Here is a 25,292-nt window from a genome sequence, read left to right as displayed (position 1 = left end):
AATAATGTATGGTGATTTTAATGTAATTTCCAAATTGTGATGTGTGCTCCTGTCGCATTAGAAATACATGTTGTCACGTTATCCTGTTCATTCATTCTTGTCCTTCATTAATTTGTATTATTCATTCATATTACCTCATCTGTGTTGCTTAACCTCTTGCACATTGTAAAAATATATATATATATTATTCACTCCTAGTTGCAGTTACCAGAAATCCTATATCAACCAATTAGACAATGTATTAAAGTTTGTAGTTTGTAACGTCTAAAAACCAGGAAAATAATTAAAATGATTATCTAAATTGAGTTGTGTTGAGAAGTGCGGAGAGCAGTCTGTCAAGTTGAGCAGTCTAGTCGGGTCCGAGGTGTGAAGTGTGACTGAAACAACCTTATTTTGTGCTCACAGGGATCTGCGGTGCCCTGTGGGTCAAATTTACCAAAGGAGCCATACCTGATGCGTCATGCTAATTATGACACTCAGATGCGTCCATTTATGGACTACATGTACAGCAGGGATACAGAGACAACGTGGCTGATTAAGCCCTTTGGAAATGGATAACAATACAATACCAAGGCAGCTTGTAAACATTTTGTATTAGATTAATTCACTTTCCAGAATGCTATTTTTCTAAACGAAAAGGGAATGGAAAAAGTATTAAATAAAACATAAAGAAATAAGTAGTCGTAAGTAAAAAGGAGTAAATATCAAAGCAAACATAGGTTAGCCAAAAAGTAGAACAACGACTGGTATCTCAAGGTAATCTCACCTCTAAGTACTAACCAGGCCAAACCTGCTTAGCTTCCAGGAAGAGAGCGGGCGTTCTCAGGGAGGTATGGCTATAAACAGTGAGGTGGTGAAAAATGCGCATTCTGTGGGCTACGTTGACAGCATGGCTAAAGAGACATGTCTGATTAAGCCCTTCCGAAAACACAATGTCTTAGGCAATACGTTTGGTGTTTTTGCTTTCCATTTTCCATTGCTTTAACATGCTGTTCCTCTCTGCAATATACAGGATGGTCCGTTGCTTAAACACTTCGCTGTTAATATCATATGAAGCTTATTTTATGGGCTCATTAATCCAATTATCCAATGTATTGCTATATCGGACACTTCTAGCTTTAGCAAGGTACGCTGTGGTTAATTCCTACAACTACCTAAGGTGAGCTAGTTAGCTCTTCATCTATATGTTCAGTGAACAAATAGGCTACAACTCAAAAATTCCAGCTGTGCACAGTCGCACTGTTTCAGGATACCGATGCAGCTTGTCAACATTTTGCGTTAGACAAATACAACTTCCAGAATGCTATTTTTCTAAACAGAAAAGAAGGAAAGAGCATGAAATAAAAAGAAAGAAAGAAGCAAAGTAGTACGTGAAAAGGGGCAAATATGAAGAAAAAAAAACATAGCTACGAAGAAGAAAAGCTTACAGCACCTGGTGTTCCTAGGCAGTCTTCCATCCACGTACTAAGCAGGCCTGGCAACGCTCGGCTTCCGAGATGAGCTCTCAGCGTCGGGTGTTCTCAGGATGATATGGCCGTAATCGCTGAGATGCATGAAAAATGCACCTTTCATGGATTACATCGACGGTGTGTCTACAGAGACACCGTGCCTGATTAAGCCCTTCTGAAAGGGAAGACACAATGTCTTAGACAATTCATTTAGTGTTTTTTTTATTTCCATTTTCCATTACGTTAATGTGCTGTTCCTCTCTGTAATATTCAGGATGGTCCTTTGTTTAAACACTTTGCATTTAAAATCATGAAGCTTATTTTATGGACTCACGTATCTCTAAGTGTCGCACCTGTTATTATAGCTACATTGTAACTCAGACTATAGAACAATATTAACTAGTTATGTCATGTAGTTAAGAATCTGAGATGGTTCAGTAAGATTCAGAGATTTGGTATTTTATAGTTTGAAATAACTGACATATGCCCACAATGCCTCATCCAGACTACAGTACAAGTGTGGGGGAGGGGGGTATCAGTTCAGCACAAAGATTTCACAATGAAGGGGTCCAAAAGAGTAGGCCCAAGCTAATATTATTTTATTATGATTACCTGTACAATAGTCAATGAATTATTACATTAAAAGTAATATAATAACAATAAAACTAATATTATAATAACATACCACAACAGTAACATTATGTGAAGACAACTAATGAAAAATAGTCTTCCACGGATGTGGGGGACATGGGATTCCGGTCATACAGCACACGTGGGTGGACCTTTTTGCTGCCTAGTTGGGACTAAGTCAGCAGCTATGGTCAGACAGTAAAATTATTTACCACTTAAATCAACTGCCAAGCTTTGTTACTAGAAATATTAGAAACAAATTAATAAAGTACTGTTATCCCACTATTCATTCAACATGCTAAGATTGCTTTTCTGCTTTAGTCGAATTTAAACTTCACCCAAAATAAAACTCACAAAAAATAGTGCTAGATCTAAGTTGCATTTTAAAAAACCTTTATACTTTATAAATGCTTATAAGCTTTATAAAGGTTGTCTTTTAATGTTATCAGCAGGTGGGCAGCACGCAAACTATAGGAGGCTGCAAGACCTTAACAAAATTACAATTACAAAATATATGATTAATGATAATTATGTTCACCAGAGTTTGCTCTGCATCGTATGACAACAAGCGCAGCCTAAGGCAGCAAAGACAACAAATCACCCTTACCACTTGGACTCCTAAAATTCTCATAAAATAACAATTTTCGATTCAAGAAACAGTCGTTTACAACCACGAGCATAAAATGATGCAAAAACAACTCTCTTAATCGACTACGTTCGGCTATTTATATAATATAGCCTATAATATACAACACATAGCTATTTGCATAATTTGGCATTAGTTAAAACTGGCTTACAATCTCAGTTAGTTTTGCAGTAGACTATAGAGCCGATTATTAAGTAAAACGGGACAGTACTGTTTAAAACTGGCTGGGGAAGATATTTGTTTACTCTAATTTAAACAACAATTTAGCCACATGACAGGACCCGCAACAGTCAGATGGGCTAGCGAATTATTAACCACTTAAATCAACTGCCAACTTCTGTTATCATGAATATTAAATATTACAAATATTACATTATCACAAATATTAAGTATTAAAAAATAAATGTATAGTAAAGCAAACCTAAGTAAACCTATTATAAAGCATTGACAAAATCCCACCATTCATTCAGCATAGCCAAATTTGAACTCACCTCTGGAAGTCTGTCAACTGACAGAAGTCGATTTTCACTGGATTCCTTCGTCTATAAACCAGGTAGGCTTACATAACTGTAAAGCTTGTCTCTGTTCGCTTGTAGGAGTTCGGAATTAATAATTTGCGATCTTAACAACAGATTCTAATATCTAATATTGTCGTTACTTTCCTGCCTTTAGGACTACTCGCCTATACAATTAAATTTTAAGAATAACTGCAGTGTCAGTATTCTATTATATATGGCGTCAGAATGCGTGCGACGTCAAACGCAGACGGTGCACACCTTCACCATACCAGCTCATATTAAAATTGAACATTTACATTTTGTAGATGTTTTATTCAAGGAAAATGCTGTAGCATATTAATTCACTTCATCCTAATCCTAGAACACAAAGACAGACAAATATTTTACATCTAAATGGTAGATTTTTGTCTATGTTTTTGCTGTTTATTAAGATATTTTAACGGTATCAGCAGGTGGGTTGCACAAAAACCAAAGGAGGTTACGAGAGCTTAACATTTTCCATTAACTTCCTGTTTGTTCTCTTCTTCTGAAGCCATTCTATAACAGTGATGTTACCCAGCTCAGCCAAGGTGATTTCTTCAACCTTGTGTTTAATGCATGTAATGTAATGTGAGGTAACTTGACACAGTGTAAGGGTTGGTGCCAGGCCGAGGCTCCCTCCGACCACCAACGGGAGGTCTAGAGTCAGGCACACCACTAATCAGGCTTAACGCCCAACAGCTGGGCTAGGCCTATATAAGCCCAGTGACCCAGTCACTCAGTGTGGGGTCTTTGCCAAAGTTCTGAGCCAAGCTCCTAGCTGGTAACTTTGGGTATTGAGGTCTGTGAGCCCTTGTGCTACACCTCACTTCTTGTCTGCAAGGGTGTCCCTGTTTTTACATGTACTCTCCTGTCTCCAGTTTTCCCCCTCTAATCTGTCTCTCTCCCAAGGCTCCCCTTAGCCATTACAGTTCCTCCCTGTTTTCTGGTTTTGTTTGGGAAGTTTTAGTTTGGTTTTCCCCAGGGCATCAGGGCTGCCATCCTTCCCGTGGCATCCTTGGTTCTCCCTTTTCCGACGCTCGGCGTGGTGTTTAGTTTTTCTTTCCCTCTAGTTTTGTTGTCCTCTGTTCCTTTGAAGAGCGATATATGCGCAGGTCACTGCAGTCTAGCAGGAGTTTGTTCACCTCTCAAATAAACAGCTGGGGTTCGACTTCCCACCTTTGGCCATTTACTTTTCTTGCCCACCTGGTAGGCTGTCCGTGGTGTCAGCTAGCTGACCTGGGTTCCAGGCCACCTTACACACAGAAGATGTTTTTTAGATTGCTGATGTACATTTTGATCATTTCATTTGAAATGTAATGTGTTTCTTATCCCACATTTATAATGAGAGGCTGATCATTAAAACATGGACGTATAACAAAGATTCAAAGAGCACAAATTGGAAAATTCTGGGAAATCCTATTACCCAGTTTATCACATGGGAATAATATTCATATTTTATGAATATCTGAAAATCTCTACTATGTAAATTAGAGAGCATATCTAGACATGAATAGACTTCTGAACAACAAAATAAGCTACATGGGGCTAACATATGATTCTTGCAATGCCAAAGTGTCAAGTCAAGTCGAGTTTATTTGTCATTTGCATAAACATATAGGACAGTCATGCATTGAAATGCTTGTGGTGAAGCATGGGTAACTCCTCTACAGCAGTATTGACATTTATACATGCAACTAATGACAACAATATATTCAATATGCATAGACTATACAGAATATACAAAATATCCATAAGGTACAACAGCAGATTAGACAAAATAAACAATGCTCCTCCTTTGGACCCCACTGTGAATTCCACATTGAATTGATACCGGGAAGGACTGTTTCACATGCTGTTTAAGAGCATGATAGCCAGAGGGTAGAAATTGTTTATCAGCCAGTTTGTTCTGGCCTGTATGCTGCAAAACCTTCTGCCAGGGGGCAGCACATTGAGCAGGCCGTGTGCTGGATGTCTAGTTTGATTTTCCTCAGGCAGTGGGACTGATAGATGTCCTGTAAGGCTGGAAGTTTGTTGCCTATGATGGATTCTGCAGTCCTCACCACTATCCGGAGGGCCTTACGACCACTTGCGGCGGAGCTGCCGTACCACACAGCGATGCAGCCTGTGAGGATGCTCTCTATTGTGTATCTGTAGAAGTTGGTGAGGATGTCAGGGGGCAGGTCAAAGTTTCGGAGCCTTCGTAGGAAGAAGAGGCGCTGGCGGGCTGATCCCGCCACTGTGTTGGTGTGGAGGGACCAGGTGAAGCAGTCGTTGAGGTATACTCCGAGAAACTTAACACTACTGGCTTTCCACTTTGGCTCTATTGACGTACAGGAGAGATTGATCATCTCCTTCTTTTTATAGACATTGAGATGGAGGTCGCTGTCGTAGCACCACTTTGATAGGGCACTGACCTTAGGTCTGTAGGCTGACTCATCTCTCTCTGTGACGAGGCCTAGGATGGTCGTGTGCAAAATTGAAGATGATGTTAGAGGTGAAACATATACTTATCCAAAAGCCTTTGCAGAGATTTTATTCTTCAGAGTATTGGGTAATTCATCTTCTATAGCTAACTATACCTGTTACTTGCAATGCTTTCCTCTCACTGTCCTTAAGTGATGCATTATTCTCTACTGTCCGATAGGATGCCTCAATTCCAAGCTATGGGCAAATTGGGAGTATCTGAATTTTGGTGCTGGCCTTTTCCCTGTAGGCTATTTAGATACCACACATACCAATCCTAACGGGAGGAGTCCGAGAACATAAAATATCAGCATTCCGACTCATTAGACCTGTTGGAAGCTGGATGAGAAGAAAATAAATTCAACAAAAAAAGTATGGCTTTTCTTTTTTTGTCCATAAAATGGTGCAAAGATGTTATTTAAAGTTATAAACACGCGCACAAATAACCTCTGCTCATGCACCAAACCGTTACGAGCTACCTCACCTCTGGGGTCTATAAAATAATGTTAGCTATGTATTTTTGCATTAAATCTTTTGTTTTCTATTTTTAACATATAAATTTGACATTTGAAGTGGTCATAATCGAAATATTAAAAATGTGAACAAAATAAGAAAGGCAACATTTTGAGGTTAATTTATAAGTAATTTGTTAACATTTTCACAACTACTTAACAGGAAACATTTCAACATTTTTTTTCAACGCTGAAACCTCATTTCAATGTTGAAGGTTGGTCAAATGCCAGCTGGGACTAATGTTTCACATAAAATGATGTAAACAAACATGAGTTTGTCTTGCTACGTAATGATATCTGCACACAGCACAAATTGAAGGACTCTTATTTTAAGTGAAAGGCTTTGTAGAAAAATAAGTGACCTTGAAAGCTGGCCAATGGCATTGCACACTTTAAAAAAATAAGATTTTTGCAGAAATAATGAAAACGTGGATGAATTATGCTTCGTGCATAAAAGAAAAAAATGAGCCATTTCTCGTTTCTTTCTTTTCCGATTCAGTGCATGAATCAAACATGAAGGATTGTTTTTTGTTTTCCTGTTAGGATTAGAAACGGAAAGCCAGTTACGAAAGGTACATGGACCGAATACACCAACTTCAGCTTAGTACTTTTACAGAAATTTTGGATGTGCTGAACATAAACAAACATGTATGTCTTTGGTGTTCAATTTGTTGCTTTAAAAAATTGCAGCTAGCTGCAGATCTGTGGTGAATTCTAATGTTAGAAATGCCTGAGGAAAACAAAGGAAAAAAACAAACAAACTCAACAACGAACTTGTTTCCTAAATTCTTTTAAAGGCATATTATCATCCTAAAAGTTTATTTAACTTTTATTACATTGTTACAGAGGTTTGTTTTTTTTTATTGTAAGTCTGCAATGTTCTGATTCAGATTTATTTAAAATGGAATATTCTGTTGTACCAGTTCCCAAGTTCCTCAAGTGCCCCAAAAATATCACCTTAGTCAACTTCTCACGTGAAGGCTGCCAGTTTTTTAATGTCATGGATAAAAAGACACTCATGTGCATGTGCATGTCTGTACATAGTATATCACAGCAAGTGAACTGGACCCTTCATTGCTTGAATGACAACAAACGCATATCTCTAATATCAAGGCTTATTAATAGTTGAAAAGTGCATGTCTTTATTTAGCAGCACAAATGCCCAGATACCTAAACTGTTTTAAAATGGATTCCAGCAGCTCCTGATTTTCTTTTGATAAAAAATAATAAAAAAGAAAATGAATTGTTTTAATATAAAACAAATTTCATGAATAATCCAAACCTCCAAAGTGGCAGAAATCCCTTTGTTCTGAATTTTTTCTTCATTGTATATATATATTTTTCCCCATTCTTGAATCCTGAGCCACTTCAGTAGGATCTCATTGATTATTTGTATTCACTTGCCAATTAACCAGTTTGGCAAAACTCCAAACAAATCTTGCCACCCATATACTGGCTAACGAAGATTAGTGGAAGGTTTGCACAACTGTTTCTTCTTATTGTTCAGCCCTGATATGTAGCAGCGTGAAGTATAGCACCAGACAAGCATGGAAAGCAGGATGGCTTGCATTAGCAAGACTGCTGGGACGCAGCCCCCCAATCACTCCACCGGGGGACTGAATGTGGGCTCTGCTTGGCCCGCACTACCCTCCAAACCATCCCTCTCTGCATCTCTGCCTCCCGCCAGGCTGTCCTCTGCTTCCGTCCCTAGCACTTCACTCACAGGTGGCTCTCCCTCGCCGCTGCAGTCATCATCCTCGTCTTCGTCAGGTGTCTCCGCATACTCCCCAACGGGCTCCTCGACTGTGGTCTCGCCGTCACCTGCTGGCAACAAGGTGTAGGAATGTATGCATGTATGCATGCACACAGACACACGCACACAGACACACGCGCACACAGACACACGCGCACACAGACACACGCGCACACAGACACACGCGCACACAGACACACGCACGCACACGCACGCACGCACGCACACACGCACGCACGCACACACGCACGCACGCACGCACGCACGCACGCACGCACGCACACACGCACGCACACACGCACGCACGCACGCACGCGCGCACGCGCACACGCGCACACGCGCACACGCGCACACACGCACACACGCACACGCGCACACACGCACACACACAATCTGACTAAATAAATTAAATAAATAAATAAAACTTGGAGCAAATGCCTTATAACATCAGAACAGGTGTATGCCTGTAACTCCTTCTGTAATCAAACATAAAAGCAATTACAACCCCCTCCCTTTTCTTAGCAAATGAGCATAGAAAGCCACCCCTCGATGAAACCTCCTCCACCTTCACCCGTTCCCCCGCCGCGCCTCCTCCTCCTCGTCCTGCTGCTCCGCCTCTCTCCAGCGTCTCCGCCTGCTGTGGGTGGAGCTGCTGCCAGGGGGCACCTGTGATCCCTGAAGTATTTGTGCCGGGTGAAGCCCTTGCCGCAGGTCGTGCAGCGGTGGCGGTAGCTGTTGGTGTGCGAGCGCTGGTGCTCCAGCATGTGCGCACGCCTGCTGAAGCTCTTCTGGCAGTACGAGCACCTAAAGGGCTTGAGACCTGCGAAGCCACACAGACACGCAGAGCACTGCGTCGCTTTGGTCACGCGAACCCGAACCGCACTCTGGCGACACTCCAGATTTAAGGGAGAAGAATAAGGTAAGCCCTTTGCACCCAGACTCCTCATCCTTGTCATTACTGATTCATTCACGGTAGTTGCAGAGTATATTAATAATTAAATAAAAGTTATAATTAAACATTTGATAGTCAGGCCCCATCTTGTTTACACTCGCAACATCATTGTGCAGGGAAAATTATAAAATACATGTCCAGCTCACACAAAAGTAAACCACAGTAGCATTGACACCCAGTGGTCATGTTCGCAGGCACCTGTCCACCTCCCATCCCTTGTAATGCAAGGGATGAGATGCGCTATGCCAAAAGTGTACACTGCCAAAGTGTATCTGAAGAATGACCTGTGCTCTGGGCCCTGTGACCTGTGCAAGATTCGGTTGTTATTCTCGCCTTACCAGAGTGAGAGAGGATGTGAGCCTTTAGCTTGTCGGGCCGGTTGAACTCTTTAGTGCAGCCCACGTGTGTCCTTTCAGAAGCACAGATCAACAAGCCATACGGACAACCATTCAGGACAAACTTCATCAAATACACAATTCATATGACAGTGTTCATGATAATATAGACTGGAGGATTTACAATGTGTGTATAAATATATAACAATAAGTTTACAATTGTACAGTGCAGTGGTACTGTCAGCTGTTATTTCTTTAGACTATTTTTTACATGCTTTCACACAAAATTCTTCTTAAATAGCAACGCTGCATGAAGTCTGATACTGCGTGACACTGTGAATGTGTAGCTTATATAGGCTCATACTGTGGTGCATACAAAACATTACAATGCATGGTACAATGGTCCATTGTACATGCACTTAATTACACACAGCACATAACCCCCCCCCCCCCATCTTCCTCCAACCATCCTCCCCTGACCGCTGCCCTCTGACCATGCAGCAGTACCTGAAAGGGCACTTGTACTTCTTAAAGGGTTCATGGATCAGCATGTGTCTCTTCACTTTGTCCTTCCGGTTGAATGTGGCCTCGCAAACAGAGCATTTATACGGCTTCTCCCCTGTGTAAGGAGCACCAAACAGTCTAGATAACAATGCAGCAGCTATGACTGAGGTTTGACGCCTTTAGCATGGATAGCTGACACTAGCCGAAACGCAAAATGAATGAGGGTTTCATTATGGCAAATTCTGGTCAGGGCTGGGTAGGCTTGACTTAAAGAAGGGGCGGAATCCCTGCAAAAGCCATACCTGAGTGTATCTGTGTGTGGAGTTTGAGGTAGTGCTCCGTTTTAAAAAACTTTTTGCAGATCTGGCATTTAAATTTCCCGCTCGCACCATGAGTGGAGAGATGTCTCCGGAAATACCTCTCACAGGGGAACACCTGTACATATGCATGCACACGCACAGACACACATTCACCCAGGAAAGAATGATACATCATTCAAAAGGCATCATCATTTTCCTATGAATATAGATTCATTTAATTAAAAAAATAAACATCAGCACTGTGGCGCTTTTAAGGGTGTGGCTTTCTGTCCCCTGTACCTTTTGGCACTGTGGACAGGGGTAGTTGTGGGAGGCCGTGATGAGGTGCTGCTCCAGAGCTTCCTGTGTGGAGTACTTACTCTGACACTTATTACATCTGCGAAGCAACAAGAACATCAACAATGCTCACCCCAGTCATCTTTACCACAGAGCCAGGACATGCACAATGATACACATTCAACAATCACTTTCTCAGAAACATTAGACACTAAAATGACTTTAGTAATGCGTGTGCCTTAAATTACTCCCTGTCCTTGTGTTAAGAATGCTCCACCAGCAGTCGTTCTGTGGTGACCAGTGACAAACAGGGGTTACAGTCTATAATGGTATAACTATAACATGCACCTTTAAGACAAGCATACCTAATAAAGTGAATGTAGAAGGTAGAGGGCAGGTATTTCTAATAAAGTGGGTGATGAGCATAGTTACAACAGTACTTAATTAAACTGCTCTTGATTGACTAGATCTAGTTTGGGCATGGTGCCAGATATAAAGTGGGTCCTTGTCAACACAGTGGCCACAGGTCATCCAATCTGGAGCTTCTAATCTGGAATACCATTGAATCCAAACCAAACTTTGGTGTGAAGGAGCATGTTGGCTGGTCACTGCCTACCCTGCCAGAAGCAGCTGCTGGACTGAGGTCTTCGTTTGCAGTCTTCAAACGCAGACTGAAGACCCATCTATTTGCAGAATATTTAAGGACAACTGACACTGCTCCCATATTGACCGACTAAATTAATACTTATTGTAGGGTATTGTTTACATTGTTTAACAAACTCTAGCACTTATTGTTTATAGCACTTATCATTAAGATAGACCTTATGTATTTCGCACTTCTAGGTATCAGCATTCATCCCTGTATTCTACAGTATTCTAGTTCATTGGTATGTTTGATTCTAACCTACTGTACTGTACTAGGATATATTCTATGAGTAAACGACGAAGCACTTTTGTGAGTCGCTCTGGAAAAGCGCATCTCCTAAATGCCGTAAATGTAAATGTGGTGGCTGTTTAAATTGAGTGGGCGGGGCCAAATATGGGGGCATGACCAGGGTCGGGGCTCACCTGTAGTAGCTGCTTTCCTTGCGTGGGATCTGCTGGGGACAGAAGCTGTGGGAGTACTGGTGCAGGCCCAGGTCGAACAGTGTGGGGAAGACCTTGCTGCACAGGTGGCAGCGGTAAGTCAGGTCCTCCTGGTGTGTGCGGATGTGCTCCAAAAACAGGTCCAGCTTCTGGAATGTCTGCGAGCAGGTCTTCACCACACACCTGTACACCTGCACAGAAACACAGGAGAAGAGATCATATCTACATGTATAGCTGGCACATTAGTTCAGGCAAGTTATCCAAAATGCTTAATGGAGTAAAATTGTTAAAGAGATTGTGCATAGCCCAGAGATACTTAAATTACAGTCCTTGAGGTCAAAATACTATAGATTTTCTACTGTCCCTTTACCTATGACTCAGGCCTGCTAATACACTGGTCAACCAGTCACATTAACTTCAATTAAATATCAGTTATTACAAAATCCAGAACAAGAATACAGATTTTCCTGACTCAACCTACACTTCACAGCCCAGTTTGAAAGGATTCTGGAAGGCAGTTCAGGTGAAGACCTCTGACCCCACTCCACCCCCTAACAGGGCTGGGAAACCCCACCCCCAAAGGTCTCCCCACCTGCTCATCCTTGTGTTGCGTCATGTGGGACTTGAGCTGGAAGTAGGTGCTAAACTTCACCGCACAGAACTGGCACTGGTAGGAGCTGTCAAGAAGGAGGACCTGCTTGTTCTGTGCCTGGCCGGGCACCTTGGGTTCTGCCTGGAGCTCACCCTTACTCTGCTCCACTGCTGCTGGGAGAACAGGGCTTTATGCGCACACAGGAATAAATACATATTGAACTTGTATTAACAAATTCATTGGCGTACATGTGAAATGAGCCCTGTGAGAATTTAGGCCTTATTTCACAAACTTAGAATAAGCTCAGATGTCCACCAAGCTGTCCAGACTTTCACTGGAGAAGCCCTATTGAGCGAGTAGGGTAGGGACCTCAGCGTAAGAATGCTGGACATGTGCATTAACACCCCTCTCAGAGACAATGGAAAACAAGGCAAAGATGGAAGAGAAAAGCGGGATCTACCCTGCGCCTCCTGTCCCTCGGCGGGGTGTGCCGCGCCCTCGTCGGCGCTCGCTGGGACCACCTTCACGGCGGCCGGCAGCCTGGTGGCAGCAGTGTGCACCCCCACCGGCCAGACCTTGTGTGTCTGCATGTGCTTCTTCACGTTGGACTTCTGGGCAAAAGCGCGGCCGCAGACGATGCACTGGAACGGCTTCTCACCCGTGTGGCTGGACATGCCAGGTAGAAACCACACCAGTGTCACCGTCACCCATCACAAACCACACTTAAATACACTACACACTCTTAACAAAACCACACTGGTTTAAGGCTAGATTTATACCTAAATTTAATGGAACAAATATTTAAAGTTCAATTAAGTCAAATTTTAGAAAATTGTGATTTTTTTTTGTTTGTTTTATACTTGTCATTTTATAATTAAGTGATAAGTCACCAGCAGAAGGCAGAACCGTGTGTGTGTGTGTGTGTGTGTGTGTGTGTATGTGAGAGTGTGTGAGAGAGAGAGAGAGAGCGAGAGCGAGAGAGTGAGAGCGAGAGAGCGAGCGAGAGAGAGACACGTGAGCTGCTTGATCTTTCACCTCCTGATGTGCTGCTGCAGATCGAAGTTTTTGGTGAAAGCTTTATCACAGAAATTACACTTCAGCTTCTGTCCTTTTGCTTTGGTCTGACCAACTGGGGAACAACAGTGATTATGAGCTTGACAGTGTATGCTTCTACACTACTTTATTAGCTTTTCATTTTATATTCCTTTTTTAAATAAACGGCCTACATACTGCAATACAATATTTAAGCATGAAAATTATATTTTTACTGTAAGCCTAGTGCTAACAGCCATTCTCCATTGAAGATTCCTGGCTAAATGAATGGCCCTTAAGGCAACTCTTGTGAGGTGGGCTTAGTACCATCCTGCGTTCTCTTGCCATTTCTGCCTTTCTTGGCGCCAACAGGCTTGTCATACTCAGCCAGCTCCGGCAGGGCCGACGTGACGCTGCAGCTTTTGGCTTTGGCTGCTGGCTTTGCTGGACTGTACACAGGAGCGCTAACGAACACCTGGCTCTGACTTTCCACACAATGACTAGTACCCTGAGACACGCCAATGCACAATCACACACACACGCACGCACACAAATGCATCCACAAACACACACATTTGCTACGGTTTGCAGAAGTGTCCCAAAGAATTCAAACTACATGTCAACTGACACTCCCCCCCCCCCAACCTCCATGTACATTACATACCACTACATAATGGTATGTTAGCAGCATGAACATTATACAGTTTGCTAAAAATGCAATGTAAACTTTAGTAGCTACCTAATTGACCAACTCTGTTACAAGCTCAGCTGCTAATCAAAAATACTTTCACTTTGATATGCTCTACAAACACAGTCAAGAGAGCTGCTGTACCTGAACCTGCTGGAATGGTTGGAGCCCCAGCGCATGTACCTCTGCGCTACCACTACCGGCCACAGGGGGCAGCGCGCTGTACACCTGTACCACCGAGTTGTTGTGACTGGAAGGGACCTGCGAGGAGAGAGGCTGGGATTGGCTAGGAGGCAGGGGCTGGGGGTGGTGCTGCAGGTACGACGCTCCACTGGGCATGCTCAGGTTGCTCTGGAACAAGAAAGAAAACTCCATTATCCTCCTCTCCTCTGGTGAGCATCTCTCCCAACTGGAAAACGAACATAACACGGAGGTGGGTTAAAGACACCACAGAATAGCAAGACTGCTTACAGCAATTGTGTTCTACTTATCTTCTCATTATCAAATCCTTGAGACATACTGTGGCTTTTTTTCCTGAAATATCGGTGGAGATTCATTTTTAATAGGCTGAAATTCTCAACTACTCTGCAAGAAATATCAATGAGTCACTTATAGAATGTTACAGCTGGCTTATATAAACTAAACGTGGCCATAGAGCTTTGACACCACTGATATGAGACACCACGCGCCATGTTTCCGGTCCTTTCAGGTTCTATCTGTGTAGGAGGTAAAGTACCTAGCTCACGTGTACATGATTGCAGGGACCGTGTAAGAGGGCAGAGGGCCCATGTACCTAGGTGGAGGACCTATGTAAGAGGGTGGAGGGCCCACGTACCTGGGTGGAGGCCTGCATGGTAGCCATGGGCTGATCCATGGACGCAAACGCAGAGATGGCCGACATGAGCACTTCATCGCTGACCAGAACGTTCCCCTGGACCAGTGTGTGTGTGAGGGGAGAGGGAGGCACAGTGATGTATGTGGACACCTACATGGATATGTGCATACACACACACACACACACACACACACACACACACACACACACAATAAACAGTTGCTCACAAAATGAACTTCTGCATGATGGTTACAAAATGTACTTTCAATGTTTTATAGAAAATGTACATTGTACAGCTTCAAATTTAAAATTCTTATAATTACCTGTACTTATCCATTGTGGCTTAACAATGCAATCATAAAGTGTTTAGAATATGTAAACTACAAATGTATGTGTAGCCTGCGATCATGCAGCCTTTGATCATGTATGTACAAGTCCTTAAATCTAAATCTTTTTTTAAGATAGAAACTTTAATACTCCAAACTTTCATGATTGGTTGCCTAAAACCACCCACTTATTTTAAAAATAGTTGTCATTTCATAAGTACAGTTTTTTTTCTTTCAACTGGAATATTTTAAGTATTTATTAATCTTGTATAATTTTAAGATCATATTCAACATGTTTAAATTTGGTTGAATGCAAAATGTATACCATAATAAACTGTTCTCTAAAGAGTCTGATATAATATTTAGGCCATACTGGCCACCCATGTAAACCTCTATCAGTATATCAGCTGATATATAGCAACAGGTACCTGCCTGTTTCTTAGTGGTGGGTAAAGATCAGCTGTACCTGCCTGTAAGCAGGTGTGCATTACAATCACCTGTCTGTGGGTAGGTCTGCATTACAATCGCCTGTCTATAGGCAGGTTTGCATTACAATCACCTGTACCTGCATGTAGACAGGTGCGTATTATAAGCAGCTGTACCTGTCTGTGGGCTGGTGGTTGTGGCACAGCACTGATGGAAGGGATAGATGTGTAGGCACTGCTGGAGGCCAGGGACACGGTGGCCAGGGAGGGGGCGTTTGGCTGGCACTGCTCCCGCTTGTGTGTCATGAACGCTGACAGTGAGTTAAACTGCTTCTTACACTTTCCGCAGAGGAATACGTCATCATCATCTGTAAAGGAAACATCAACAGCTCTGTAATCATAATCATCTTTCTTTTAGCATTAGCATAAAGACAGCCTAGCAGGGTTTGCTTATTTATTTATGTCTATTGCAGAAATACAATGCTTGCAGTTACTTGTTACAGATATTTAATGCTTAAGCATTCGCTCTGCACATCTGGCATTGCACAAAAGTGAAAATGTTTCTCACCCATTGGCTGGATGGTGGTCCCTGAGACATTTTGAGTACTGGGATCTGGCACACCACCTTGACCATCCAATAGGGACTGGACAGCAAGCACTGTTTGGTTGTCCATGCCTATACAGGAGTAAAATGAGGCTTAATCAATCAGTCTATTAGTATCTGAAAATATAAACATTGATGATTAATGATATGTGTTCGAAAGCAAGACCATTCCTAATATTTCATAAAAATAATTTATGGCGCTGTGGAACAAGGCTGATAACAGTAGGATCTGAAATGCTAGTCGCTAATTTATATGTAATTGTAGGCATACACGTATTCAGGCTTGCACGGCAGGTTTTACATTGCCTAAATAAATGGGAAATTGTTTTTATTATTGTTGTTCTTAGCTTGTTAAGGTAGGTCGTTCTGGCTTTTCCAACCATACGGCTCTCTCCCTCCGCCATTTTTCTCTCGCAAGTAGCTGTTGTTTCAGTGGTACTCCCTCCCCCTTCTCTACGAATCTCAGCACCGGTGCAATAAAAGTAAAATATCTTAATAAACTAAACCAAGACTCCGCACCAATATCAAGCATACAAACTACATATTTGTTTACTTCAGTAACATCGACAAATTTAGTTTTACAGCATCATAAACAATTCTTCTTGATGTTGTTGCTCTGAGAGTAGGAAAAAAAATACGGAAGAGAACACGTCTGCTGAATGAACGCTCCGGTTTTCATAGGATATATCAAAGCAAATGTAAAACCCAGCCGCCGATCTGGAGGTGATGTTTAATGTCTAAACATTGTTTATTGCTACCTTCTAGCACCTCAAATATGGCCTGCGACATCTTGAAGTCTTCTACGACGGAGCAGCACCGCTCAATTTCAAGGCGCTTGCGTGGGCAACGCAAACGTGTGGGCGGAGTCTCGCTTATTTATACCTCGAAGAACAACTTTTTTGCGCGTTTCTGCGTTTTGCAGTCTCGATCTCAAATTCGATCTCAAAATATCTATACGATACATTATTTTTTTCTAATGAGAGGAGATACGTAGTCATACTCCTGGTCGTGAAAAGACAATGGAACATAAAACAAAAATATTTAATATTTAATTCACAAAAGGGCATAGTGACCAAAGAAATAAAACCTTAAGAATTGGAATCGCTTTAATGACCATACACATTAAATGTGGGTTGGAAAAAATAAATTAACTTATCTAATACGGATGAACGATTAACCCCTGATATCAACCTAATTATATATTAGATTAAACATACATATTAGACATTAAACAAACTGAAATCTTATCGGAGCAGCCATACCCCAGAGAAACGGTGAGTAGCAGATACTGTATCCAATCAGAAAACAGACAATCTTGACGTATCGACCAAAGTGTAAAGGTTCTTAGCCAATCCTTTCACAGCATTTCGGCACGTGCCAGTTTCGCGGCAAAAAGGATTTGGCGCGTAAACCTCAACCTTGTTCCGATCAGCTGGGACAATAACAACAATAACAAGTTCATTTCGGAACCGGAACGATGTCAAGCTTGTTGGCGTAAAATAACAACTGGACGAACTATTTGACGTTTTGTTTTTAATGTTTATATATGACACTGTGGATGATAGTGTTATTTTTACTAAATGGTAAAGCTTCCTGAATGGTTTGACAAAAACAAGCGAACAAGGAGCGGGGTAACGCTCTTACTGTACTTTGTCGTAGGGTGAAAAAGAAAGTAGCTGAGGGCCGTCGGCTTTGTTCTGTCAAAACTCAAGACTTTGTACACTGAAGTGCGTCGCTCAGTTTGTATTTCAGATTGCTCCTTCTGTACGAACCTTTACTGATGCACTTGTAAAATGCCAAAACGTTTGGTCATAGTTTGTGAAGTATTTGGCCTGTTTATATATTTTACAGTTAGCCGTCAAGCTAAGCTACATAGCTAGCTAGCTACATTGTCTATATTTAAAGCTAGCTATGTAACTTACAGGCTGTATATAAGACTGAAGTTTAAACAAACGTGCCTTAATATGCAGTAGTAGCAACCTATCTATCCATGTTTTGCAGCTTCACTGGTTTTATAGCCTAGTGCAAGGAAGCGGATTTCTAGTTGCTAGTCATTCAGCTGTATGTTTAACTAGCACTAGTTTGGGACAGCTTCCAGAAACAAAGGATCGCAATACTTAAACTTGCTTGCAGGATTGTAAACTTACGTATCAGTAACTATGAACGTTATAACAACACCTGCCAATGTTGGGTTGTTGGTTTATTTTTTTTGCATTTTTAAGTAGCTAGCTAACTTAATTGCTATTTCTTTTGTGTTACTCTTATAGTAACGAGAGTCATGTTTGTAATTTTAGCATAGTTGACCGATCCTGACACATTTAGCCTTGTAGCTAGCTATTTTATATGAGTATATATGGTGTTTTTTAGACGGAAGCGTCAGTTGATTAGCCTGCGATTAATTTAGCTCGATTTAATTAAATATTGATTCCATGTATTCACCGATTTGAAAATGGCTAATCATCACTACAATCATCTCACTTCCTTGGGTGTAATTTCACTTAAAACAGTCATTGTATGCACGTTAGTGTATTGAATGACTATAGCACGAACTTTGAAATCGCAAAAAAAAAAAAAACGAAAGTCGTCAGTAAAGGACATCCCCATATTTTAAATGCGACATGTCAGAGACGTTTATATCGGGGCAGACGTCAGAAGATCTCTTGGTCGATTTCGAGTCGCTCTTAAACAGTGGAAGTATTGACTTAAGCGAGGACCACCAGATTGTCATCATCTCGACTCCCAGCAACGTGGACATCCGTTCGGCTGGGCCCAATGCCGTGGGAGACATCCTTTTGTTCGCCACTCCCCACACAACGGCAAATGTGCCAGACCACAGTCGTCCAACCTTAGGCAGACCACCGGTACAACCTTAACCCTTCATGATGAGGATTATGAGCATAACATTGTGTTATGATTATTAATAAAGATGATTCTTATTAACTTATAATTAATGATTAATTGTTTTATAATTAATAATGATGGAAGGCCTATGCAGTATTACTCTGTTAGTTTTCTTCTGTGGCAACATGAGACAGTATTGCCTATTGTTTGTAGCATTCCACTGGCAAGTAAAATAAGGGTTTCTATAAACTCTGTAGTGATCGTTGCTTTCTTTTGACCGCTTCTGCCTACACTGTGAACTTTGGTTCCAGGTGAAGAGAAAGTTGGATTTGGACAATGATCACCAATACATTAGCAGTACCAGAGCAGCATCACACTCGCCTGCCCCTTCAGCTCCACCCATCCCATCCAAAGGTACTTTCATTTACTCCATTTGGAAAATTGTTGTAGGCAGTTTTTAGATACTTGATAATGTAGTGAAAGTAAGTTTAAATGAAGCTGACTATCAGTATCAACATATAGATGCCTTTTTTCCATTTTATTCTTTAGTGCCTAAACTGAACTCGGAAAAGTCTCGCTATGATACATCTTTGAACCTCACCACCAAGCGCTTTCTGGATCTGCTGGCCCAGTCCCCTGACGGCGTGGTGGACCTCAACTGGGCTTCGCAGGTGCTCGATGTCCAGAAGCGACGCATTTATGACATCACCAATGTCCTGGAAGGCATCCAGCTCATCTCGAAGAAATCCAAGAACAATATTCAGTGGCTGTAAGTGGTGCTCACTCCCCTAACTCCTGCACCTCTGTGCAGCACAAAGTGCAATTCCACCAATCACATTTTAGATTTGCTATAAGATATATATTAGATATATTGCTATAAAGATAACAATTTAACAGACTCTCATCTCCATTGTCTATTGATACATACCAAATGGATTTAGAGGCAGAAATGAGAGTGCTGGTGTACGGTCTGTCTTCCAACACTCTACTGGCTGGTGGTGGTCATGCCACTTTCCACTGATCCAAATGCAGTATCACTCTACTCAGGTTCTTTGGGCTTCCACAGCATACATGTCATGTCCCAGAGACAGGCTAGCAATGGAAGACCAGCTCGTGTCTTTCAAATGCTAATGTATGAAATTATCTGCAATTATTCGTTACCCTAAATCAGGAGCTGATGGTAGATGTTTCTCCTACGGCTCAGTGTGGTAAATGCTTTCCTCGTGTGAATCAGCAAATGAACAGAACAAAACAATTGTGAGCACGTAAGGCATAATAAAATGAAACTTGGCTAAAAGGACAGACTAATCAGGTGGGAATAGTGGTGGAGACATTAGAGCAATGTTTGTACCAGAATGATCACTGTAGAATGGTAGTTAGAATCAGATAAAATGGAATATTTTAATAGTTAAGCTGATGTTAACTGATGCAGTGCTTTTTTTTTTTTAAACTGGGTCTTGGTCTTCCTTTGTTCTAAAGACACTGTGTGGTGTTGTTTTTTTATTTACAGTGGTAACTGCATGGACGGTGTGTCGGTAGCACGGTATCAGGAGCTGCAGAGGGAGGTGTCTGAACTGTCAGATGCTGAAGAGAAACTGGATGAGCTCATTAATAAGTGTAGCCTACAACTCAAACTTCTGACTGAGGACTCCAGCAACAAGAAATATCCTTTTTGGATGTGTGGGTGTGAATGTGTGCTGAAGTGCACGGATGGCAGCTTTATAAAACCTTATAAAGCAAGAGATTGCATGAGTTTGTCTTTAACACAAAGCTACGCTGGGATATGTGAGGTGCCAAGACCTGCGGAAAACTGTTGACCCCCCAGATCAGATTGTCATGGTGATTAGAGCCCCACCAGAGACGCAGATGACTGTCTCGGACCCTGCTGAGGTAATAACTACATTAATAAATAATTAATCATTAATAATTAACATTTATAAATATATATTCACTAAAATACATTATTAAACTGCATTATAGTATTGCTGTCTTTCTGGCAAAATATGTTGTTTGCTGAGAGTTGAATCAAAATTAGTATTATGTCTGAAATGTTTTTAATTTGTTCTGTCTTTCCTTGCTCTACCCTACCAAGCTTTGAGATTTATTGACCTCATCCTTGAATGTTTTTTTGTTTCATCTTTTGGGTCACAGGGGTATCAGATCTCCCTGAAGAGTACCGAGGGTCCCATCGACGTCTTCCTATGCCCAGAGGACAGTTCTGGAGTTTGTAGTCCAGTAGCAGATTGTAGTCCAGCCAAATCATCCAGCCGCAGCTCTCCTCAGCCTGCCTTAGCTCCACAGGAAGTGAGGTCATCAACACCATCAACTTTTCCAAGTGCCTCCCCACTTCCTTTGGGTAATGAGACAGGTAAGTTGTTGTTTTTTTTTTTGTGTGTGTGTGTGTGAACAAAAACATGCATGAGATGCTGGCTGACTCTGGTTATGAAAGGTGCGATAGGGTAGTGTGTATCAAAAAAAATTAACCACTGTGGGTCAGGCATTTTCATTCATTACCCTAAGTAAGTGGATTTCGGTCTAGTCTCTGGTGGTGAAAGCAGTTGTTAACCTCTGCTCCTCTGTCTGATTCTCCATGATTCTCTTAGAGTCCTTCCTGGATTCAGATCCATTCTCCAGCTTATGTGAGATGCCTGACTTTCTCTCTACGTTGGGTTCGGCGGATTTCCTGCTGGAGCGGCCCAGCAACAGCTCCAGCGGAGACGACTTGGGCCTGCCAGTGGACAGCTTCATCAGCCTGTCGCCACCCCACAGTCGGGATTACCACTTCGGCCTGGAAGAGCATGAAGGCATAAGTGAGCTTTTCGACTGTGATTTCAGTGGCCCTCTGGAATTCTGAGGAGGAGAGCACATGAGAGGGATACAAAGAGGATGGTGTAGGGAGGCAGGGGAAGTGAGACCTGACTGAGACCTGACTGAGACCTGACTGAGACCTGACTGAGACCTGACTGAGACGTGGCTTATATATTGCGCTTCACTGCTCTCCTTCTGTCTTACCTTATCACCTAAGGGCTCGCAGATCGTAAGGCGCTTTTTGCCGGCGGCTTCTCCCCCATTGGCAGCAGCCCAGATGTGGGCAGACTGCAGGAAGCGTGTCCCCAGGGCCTGGGGACACGCTTCCCACAGGGAAGCTTCAGGTTAGCTGTCTACCTTTTTAGGTGCTTCATCATGGTAACAGGGCTGCAGCTCAACACAACTAACCAGCACTCGAGCCATCTCAAAGCTCAGATATTGTAAGCTTTAGATGGCCATTTAATTTATTTGTATTAAAAATAGTAATTTCTTTCTTTTCTTTTTTTTTTGAATTGCAATGTAGTTGTAATGTTGAAGGTTTTGTGCATAGCACACTGTGCATGTAGATTTGAATTGTAACTGACTTGGGGTTTTGTGGATATTTCTGCTCAGGAGAATAGATTAGCTGTATATTCAAGAATTCAGGAAGGTTTCTTTTTTGTGATAATATGGTAGTGTATTTACAGCATGTCTTGTAGTGTGCCGTGATGTTGCAGTGGTTGGGTATGCACGGTGTGGGATAATCACCACAAAGTTGGGATTTGTAGTTCTTTTTTTCCATTCATAATGCAGTCCTATTAAGATTTGCCTAGAGAAGAGCGTGTTCCAGGCCACTGACAGCAGATCCTTTTACATTTTCAGAAGTAATATTTGTTCATGTCTAGTAGACTGAGGCAATGTCCCTCACGTTCTCTTTTCATAGTTAAACATCTGCAGTCTGTCAAACTCACGCAGCATATTTCACTTTTGTTTTTCTTTTCTATTTGATTCAGGTGCAGTCGGAATTATCGCTAACGCACAGTTTTGTCTTGGTTTCTAGAAACAATGCCTCAGTTATATTCACGAGCTTGTTGTTGTTGGATGAAGTGTTGTGTTGTAATGGTTTGTCAGAGCCATTCAGAACAACAGCAAAGCTTTAGTGCAGGTTTGTGCTGTAATAGGATATTATGCCATTTTAAGTTATATAGGGGTAAGTGGGAGATGTATCCTCCTTTCCCTAAGTCTCCCACAAATTAAGGTCCAAGGTTTTTTTTGTTTGTTTGTTTTTTGTTTTTTTGTGGGTTTTTTTTGTTTTTTTGTTTCCCAAAAATATGTTTATATTGTACAGTGATTTGTTACATTTTGTTATTTTGATATTCCTTTGTATTTATTGGAATTGTCCCAGTGGAGTAATTTTTAGACAAAAAAAACCCCACCAGAGAGAACAGAAATATTTTTATTTGTGATCAAATTATTTTTTTTTTCCCCTCCCTACATGCTCTTTCTAGTGTTGTTGTTGTTATTGTTGTTGTTGTTGTCCGTGAAACATAGAACTTATTATTTTACATAAGCGGAACTACTTGTTGAACCCTCAGGTTCTCTGAAGGTTTCACGTTACTAGTTTTTGATTGTGCATTGAGATCTCTATCTTACCCTATTCATGGTTTACATAGCCAGAAACCCATAACCATTTACACCTGTACCTTTTGAATGTTATGTTTTTAAAAAAAGTCAAGGGCCACTTTTTACAAAATTGTGATATTTGTTCCCTCTCAGAAGTCACTTATAAACAAAGGCTTAAAAAGTTTTATAGTATCAATTCCATACATTGAATCTCTGGTTCTTATAGTTTTTATAGTAGATTGTGGAGTAGAGTGCAAGGATTCTGATCTATGGTAGGAGATCATTCAATAAGCTATTAAGCTATTTAATTCATACGTGAGTATGAGAAAGTAAGGAGTGGGGGGGGGAAGAAAAGCAAGAAAAAGCCCATATGTAAGATTGACTGGGTGTTGAAACCCTAAAATCTTTTGAAAGGCAGCTTACGTGTGTGTGTGTGTGTGTGTGTGTGTGTGCGCGCGTGTGTATTTTGTAGAGGAAACTGCATGTGTAATGTTTCAAAGGGTGTGTGTGCTTGAGTAGTTATTTTTGGAGGTTTGCAGTGTCAGTTTAAACAGTGTCCAATCATACTGGAGTATTCTATCATGTCAGGTTTGATTAAAGAGTTCCAGCTATTTTACTGATATTTTAAAATTGTGATTTGTTGGTTGAGGCTGGGGTTGATTTAAGTTTATTGTGTATGGAATGAATGTTGGCTGATATATACTGTAGTAGACCATTTGCTTTCAGATACAATTCAACAATTTATCAGTTTAGAAACAGGTACATGCATCATAATGATATGCTTGGCTAAGCCTTCTGTTGTTAAGCAAAACACCCTTCTTATACATGCATAGATAACATGCCTATACATCAATCATCTATTTCTTAAGTCAGTTTTTTCACTACCTGTAATGCGAACGTTTCCATTTTATCAACTTTACAAATAAATCATTTCTTACCCCCATCCTGATGTGACTGTCATGTTATCAATTTTGCGAGAGCCAATACTGCAATAACATGTAACAAATTTTATATGCTGTGCCGCAGTGCTGTGTTCTACTGATTATCATGTGCGCCGACAACAGGTAGGATGTGTGGTTCACTTGTGGTTCACTGCTGATACATAACTGGCAGGTCTCTGTTACACAAGAGGGGAGCAGCACAGTGTTATATGCTAGAATGACGCAGATTCTACTTGTTTCTCTGCACCTGTATTCCTCCCAAGTGCTTTTCAGACGTGAGACCTAGAGAGACACAGCAGTCCGCAGTTTAGTGTTCTAGTGCAGTCACCCGGATTCCCAGACGCTTTGGAGCAGCAGACTACTGAATGCTGTGGCACACTCAACCTGGATTTAAAGGCCACCAGTACTGTAAGGTAATACTGGGTTCACCATTAACCCCATGCAAACAACATACTGCTAACTCACCTTCCAGTTTGTGCTGTTGGAGTATTCGGTGGTGAGAGCTACGGCAGTCCCCTGCAGAGATGTCACGATGTTCAGCTCGGGCTATGACACTTAACGGCAACCTGATCGTTGAGGTGTGTTGAAGTACAGATGGAGGAAAGAAACCAAAGCTGTCTAGGGAGAGCATATGGAGAGCGTTACTGAGCGGTCTGTTAACTCCTCCCTCAGGACTGGCACTCATTACTTATAAAGTGCAAAGCCAGGTAGGATGGGTGGGTGGGAAGGGTACATCTTTACATCTAATGGTTCATTAATATTCAGTAGGACCGACATGTAAAGCGTTTAAGGCAAAAAGCAGAAATGAACATACTGAAATAACATGCAATACACTTGAATTTGAGCTCAGCAGTGTGTGTGATTTGACAGACTTCACACCAACTCCAGCTAGAACTATTTGAGAACCATCTGGAATCCCCTTATCCAAGTCAAGTTCTGGCACATGGCATAGTTTAGAAGTTTTTCCACTTCAGCAACCCCGTTTGGTTTGAGAGGTGCTTATCAGTTGGCTGATGAGTGGAATAAGCTGTATTCAGTGCTTGGAAGACATCCAGTCACGCTACGGTGAAGCCCCACAGGCCTGGATCGGAAGCACGCTGGCCCAGAACCCCCGAAGAGCCTTCATTATCTTCA

The 25,292-nt window shown here is 41.7% G+C and overlaps 2 protein-coding genes across 6 annotated transcripts; one reads left to right on the top strand and one right to left on the bottom strand.

The window, feature by feature from the left end:
- Positions 1-4,838: 4,838 nt before the first annotated feature.
- On the bottom strand, positions 4,839-16,829 carry znf341 (zinc finger protein 341). Of its 5 annotated transcripts, XR_014119159.1 has the most exons (17): positions 16,725-16,829; positions 15,931-16,038; positions 15,540-15,730; positions 14,612-14,761; positions 13,921-14,127; positions 13,416-13,596; positions 13,092-13,185; positions 12,517-12,722; positions 12,057-12,226; positions 11,447-11,655; positions 10,382-10,478; positions 10,085-10,217; positions 9,786-9,897; positions 9,282-9,352; positions 8,557-8,811; positions 5,843-8,062; positions 4,839-5,718 (listed from the first exon to the last, which is right to left on the bottom strand). XR_014119159.1 is itself a non-coding variant. In XM_027018093.3 (16 exons), exons 1-16 carry the CDS (start codon positions 16,753-16,755, stop codon positions 7,839-7,841), a joined length of 2,439 nt encoding a protein of 812 aa, XP_026873894.2. In that variant the 5' UTR covers positions 16,756-16,829; the 3' UTR covers positions 4,839-7,838. The 5 variants fall into 5 exon arrangements, 4 of the variants coding, with proteins under 4 accessions (XP_026873894.2, XP_026873895.2, XP_026873896.2 ...); XM_027018093.3 differs by having other exon boundaries at positions 4,839-8,062; XM_027018094.3 differs by having other exon boundaries at positions 4,839-8,059.
- Positions 16,830-17,378: 549 nt separating this feature from the next.
- e2f1 (E2F transcription factor 1) lies at positions 17,379-24,176 on the top strand. Its single transcript, XM_027018081.3, has 7 exons — positions 17,379-18,827; positions 19,119-19,221; positions 19,357-19,576; positions 20,318-20,470; positions 20,583-20,697; positions 20,959-21,175; positions 21,411-24,176. The coding sequence occupies exons 1-7, from the start codon at positions 18,585-18,587 to the stop codon at positions 21,659-21,661; spliced, it is 1,302 nt and encodes a 433-aa protein (XP_026873882.2). The 5' UTR covers positions 17,379-18,584; the 3' UTR covers positions 21,662-24,176.
- The last annotated feature ends 1,116 nt before the right edge of the window (positions 24,177-25,292 follow it).

The sequence above is a fragment of the Electrophorus electricus genome, chromosome 21 (genome assembly GCF_041902795.1).
Source record: "Electrophorus electricus isolate QZ-2024a chromosome 21, ASM4190279v1, whole genome shotgun sequence".
Taxonomy (NCBI): Eukaryota; Metazoa; Chordata; class Actinopteri; order Gymnotiformes; family Gymnotidae; genus Electrophorus; species Electrophorus electricus.
This window is presented reverse-complemented; position numbering and strand designations above follow the sequence as displayed.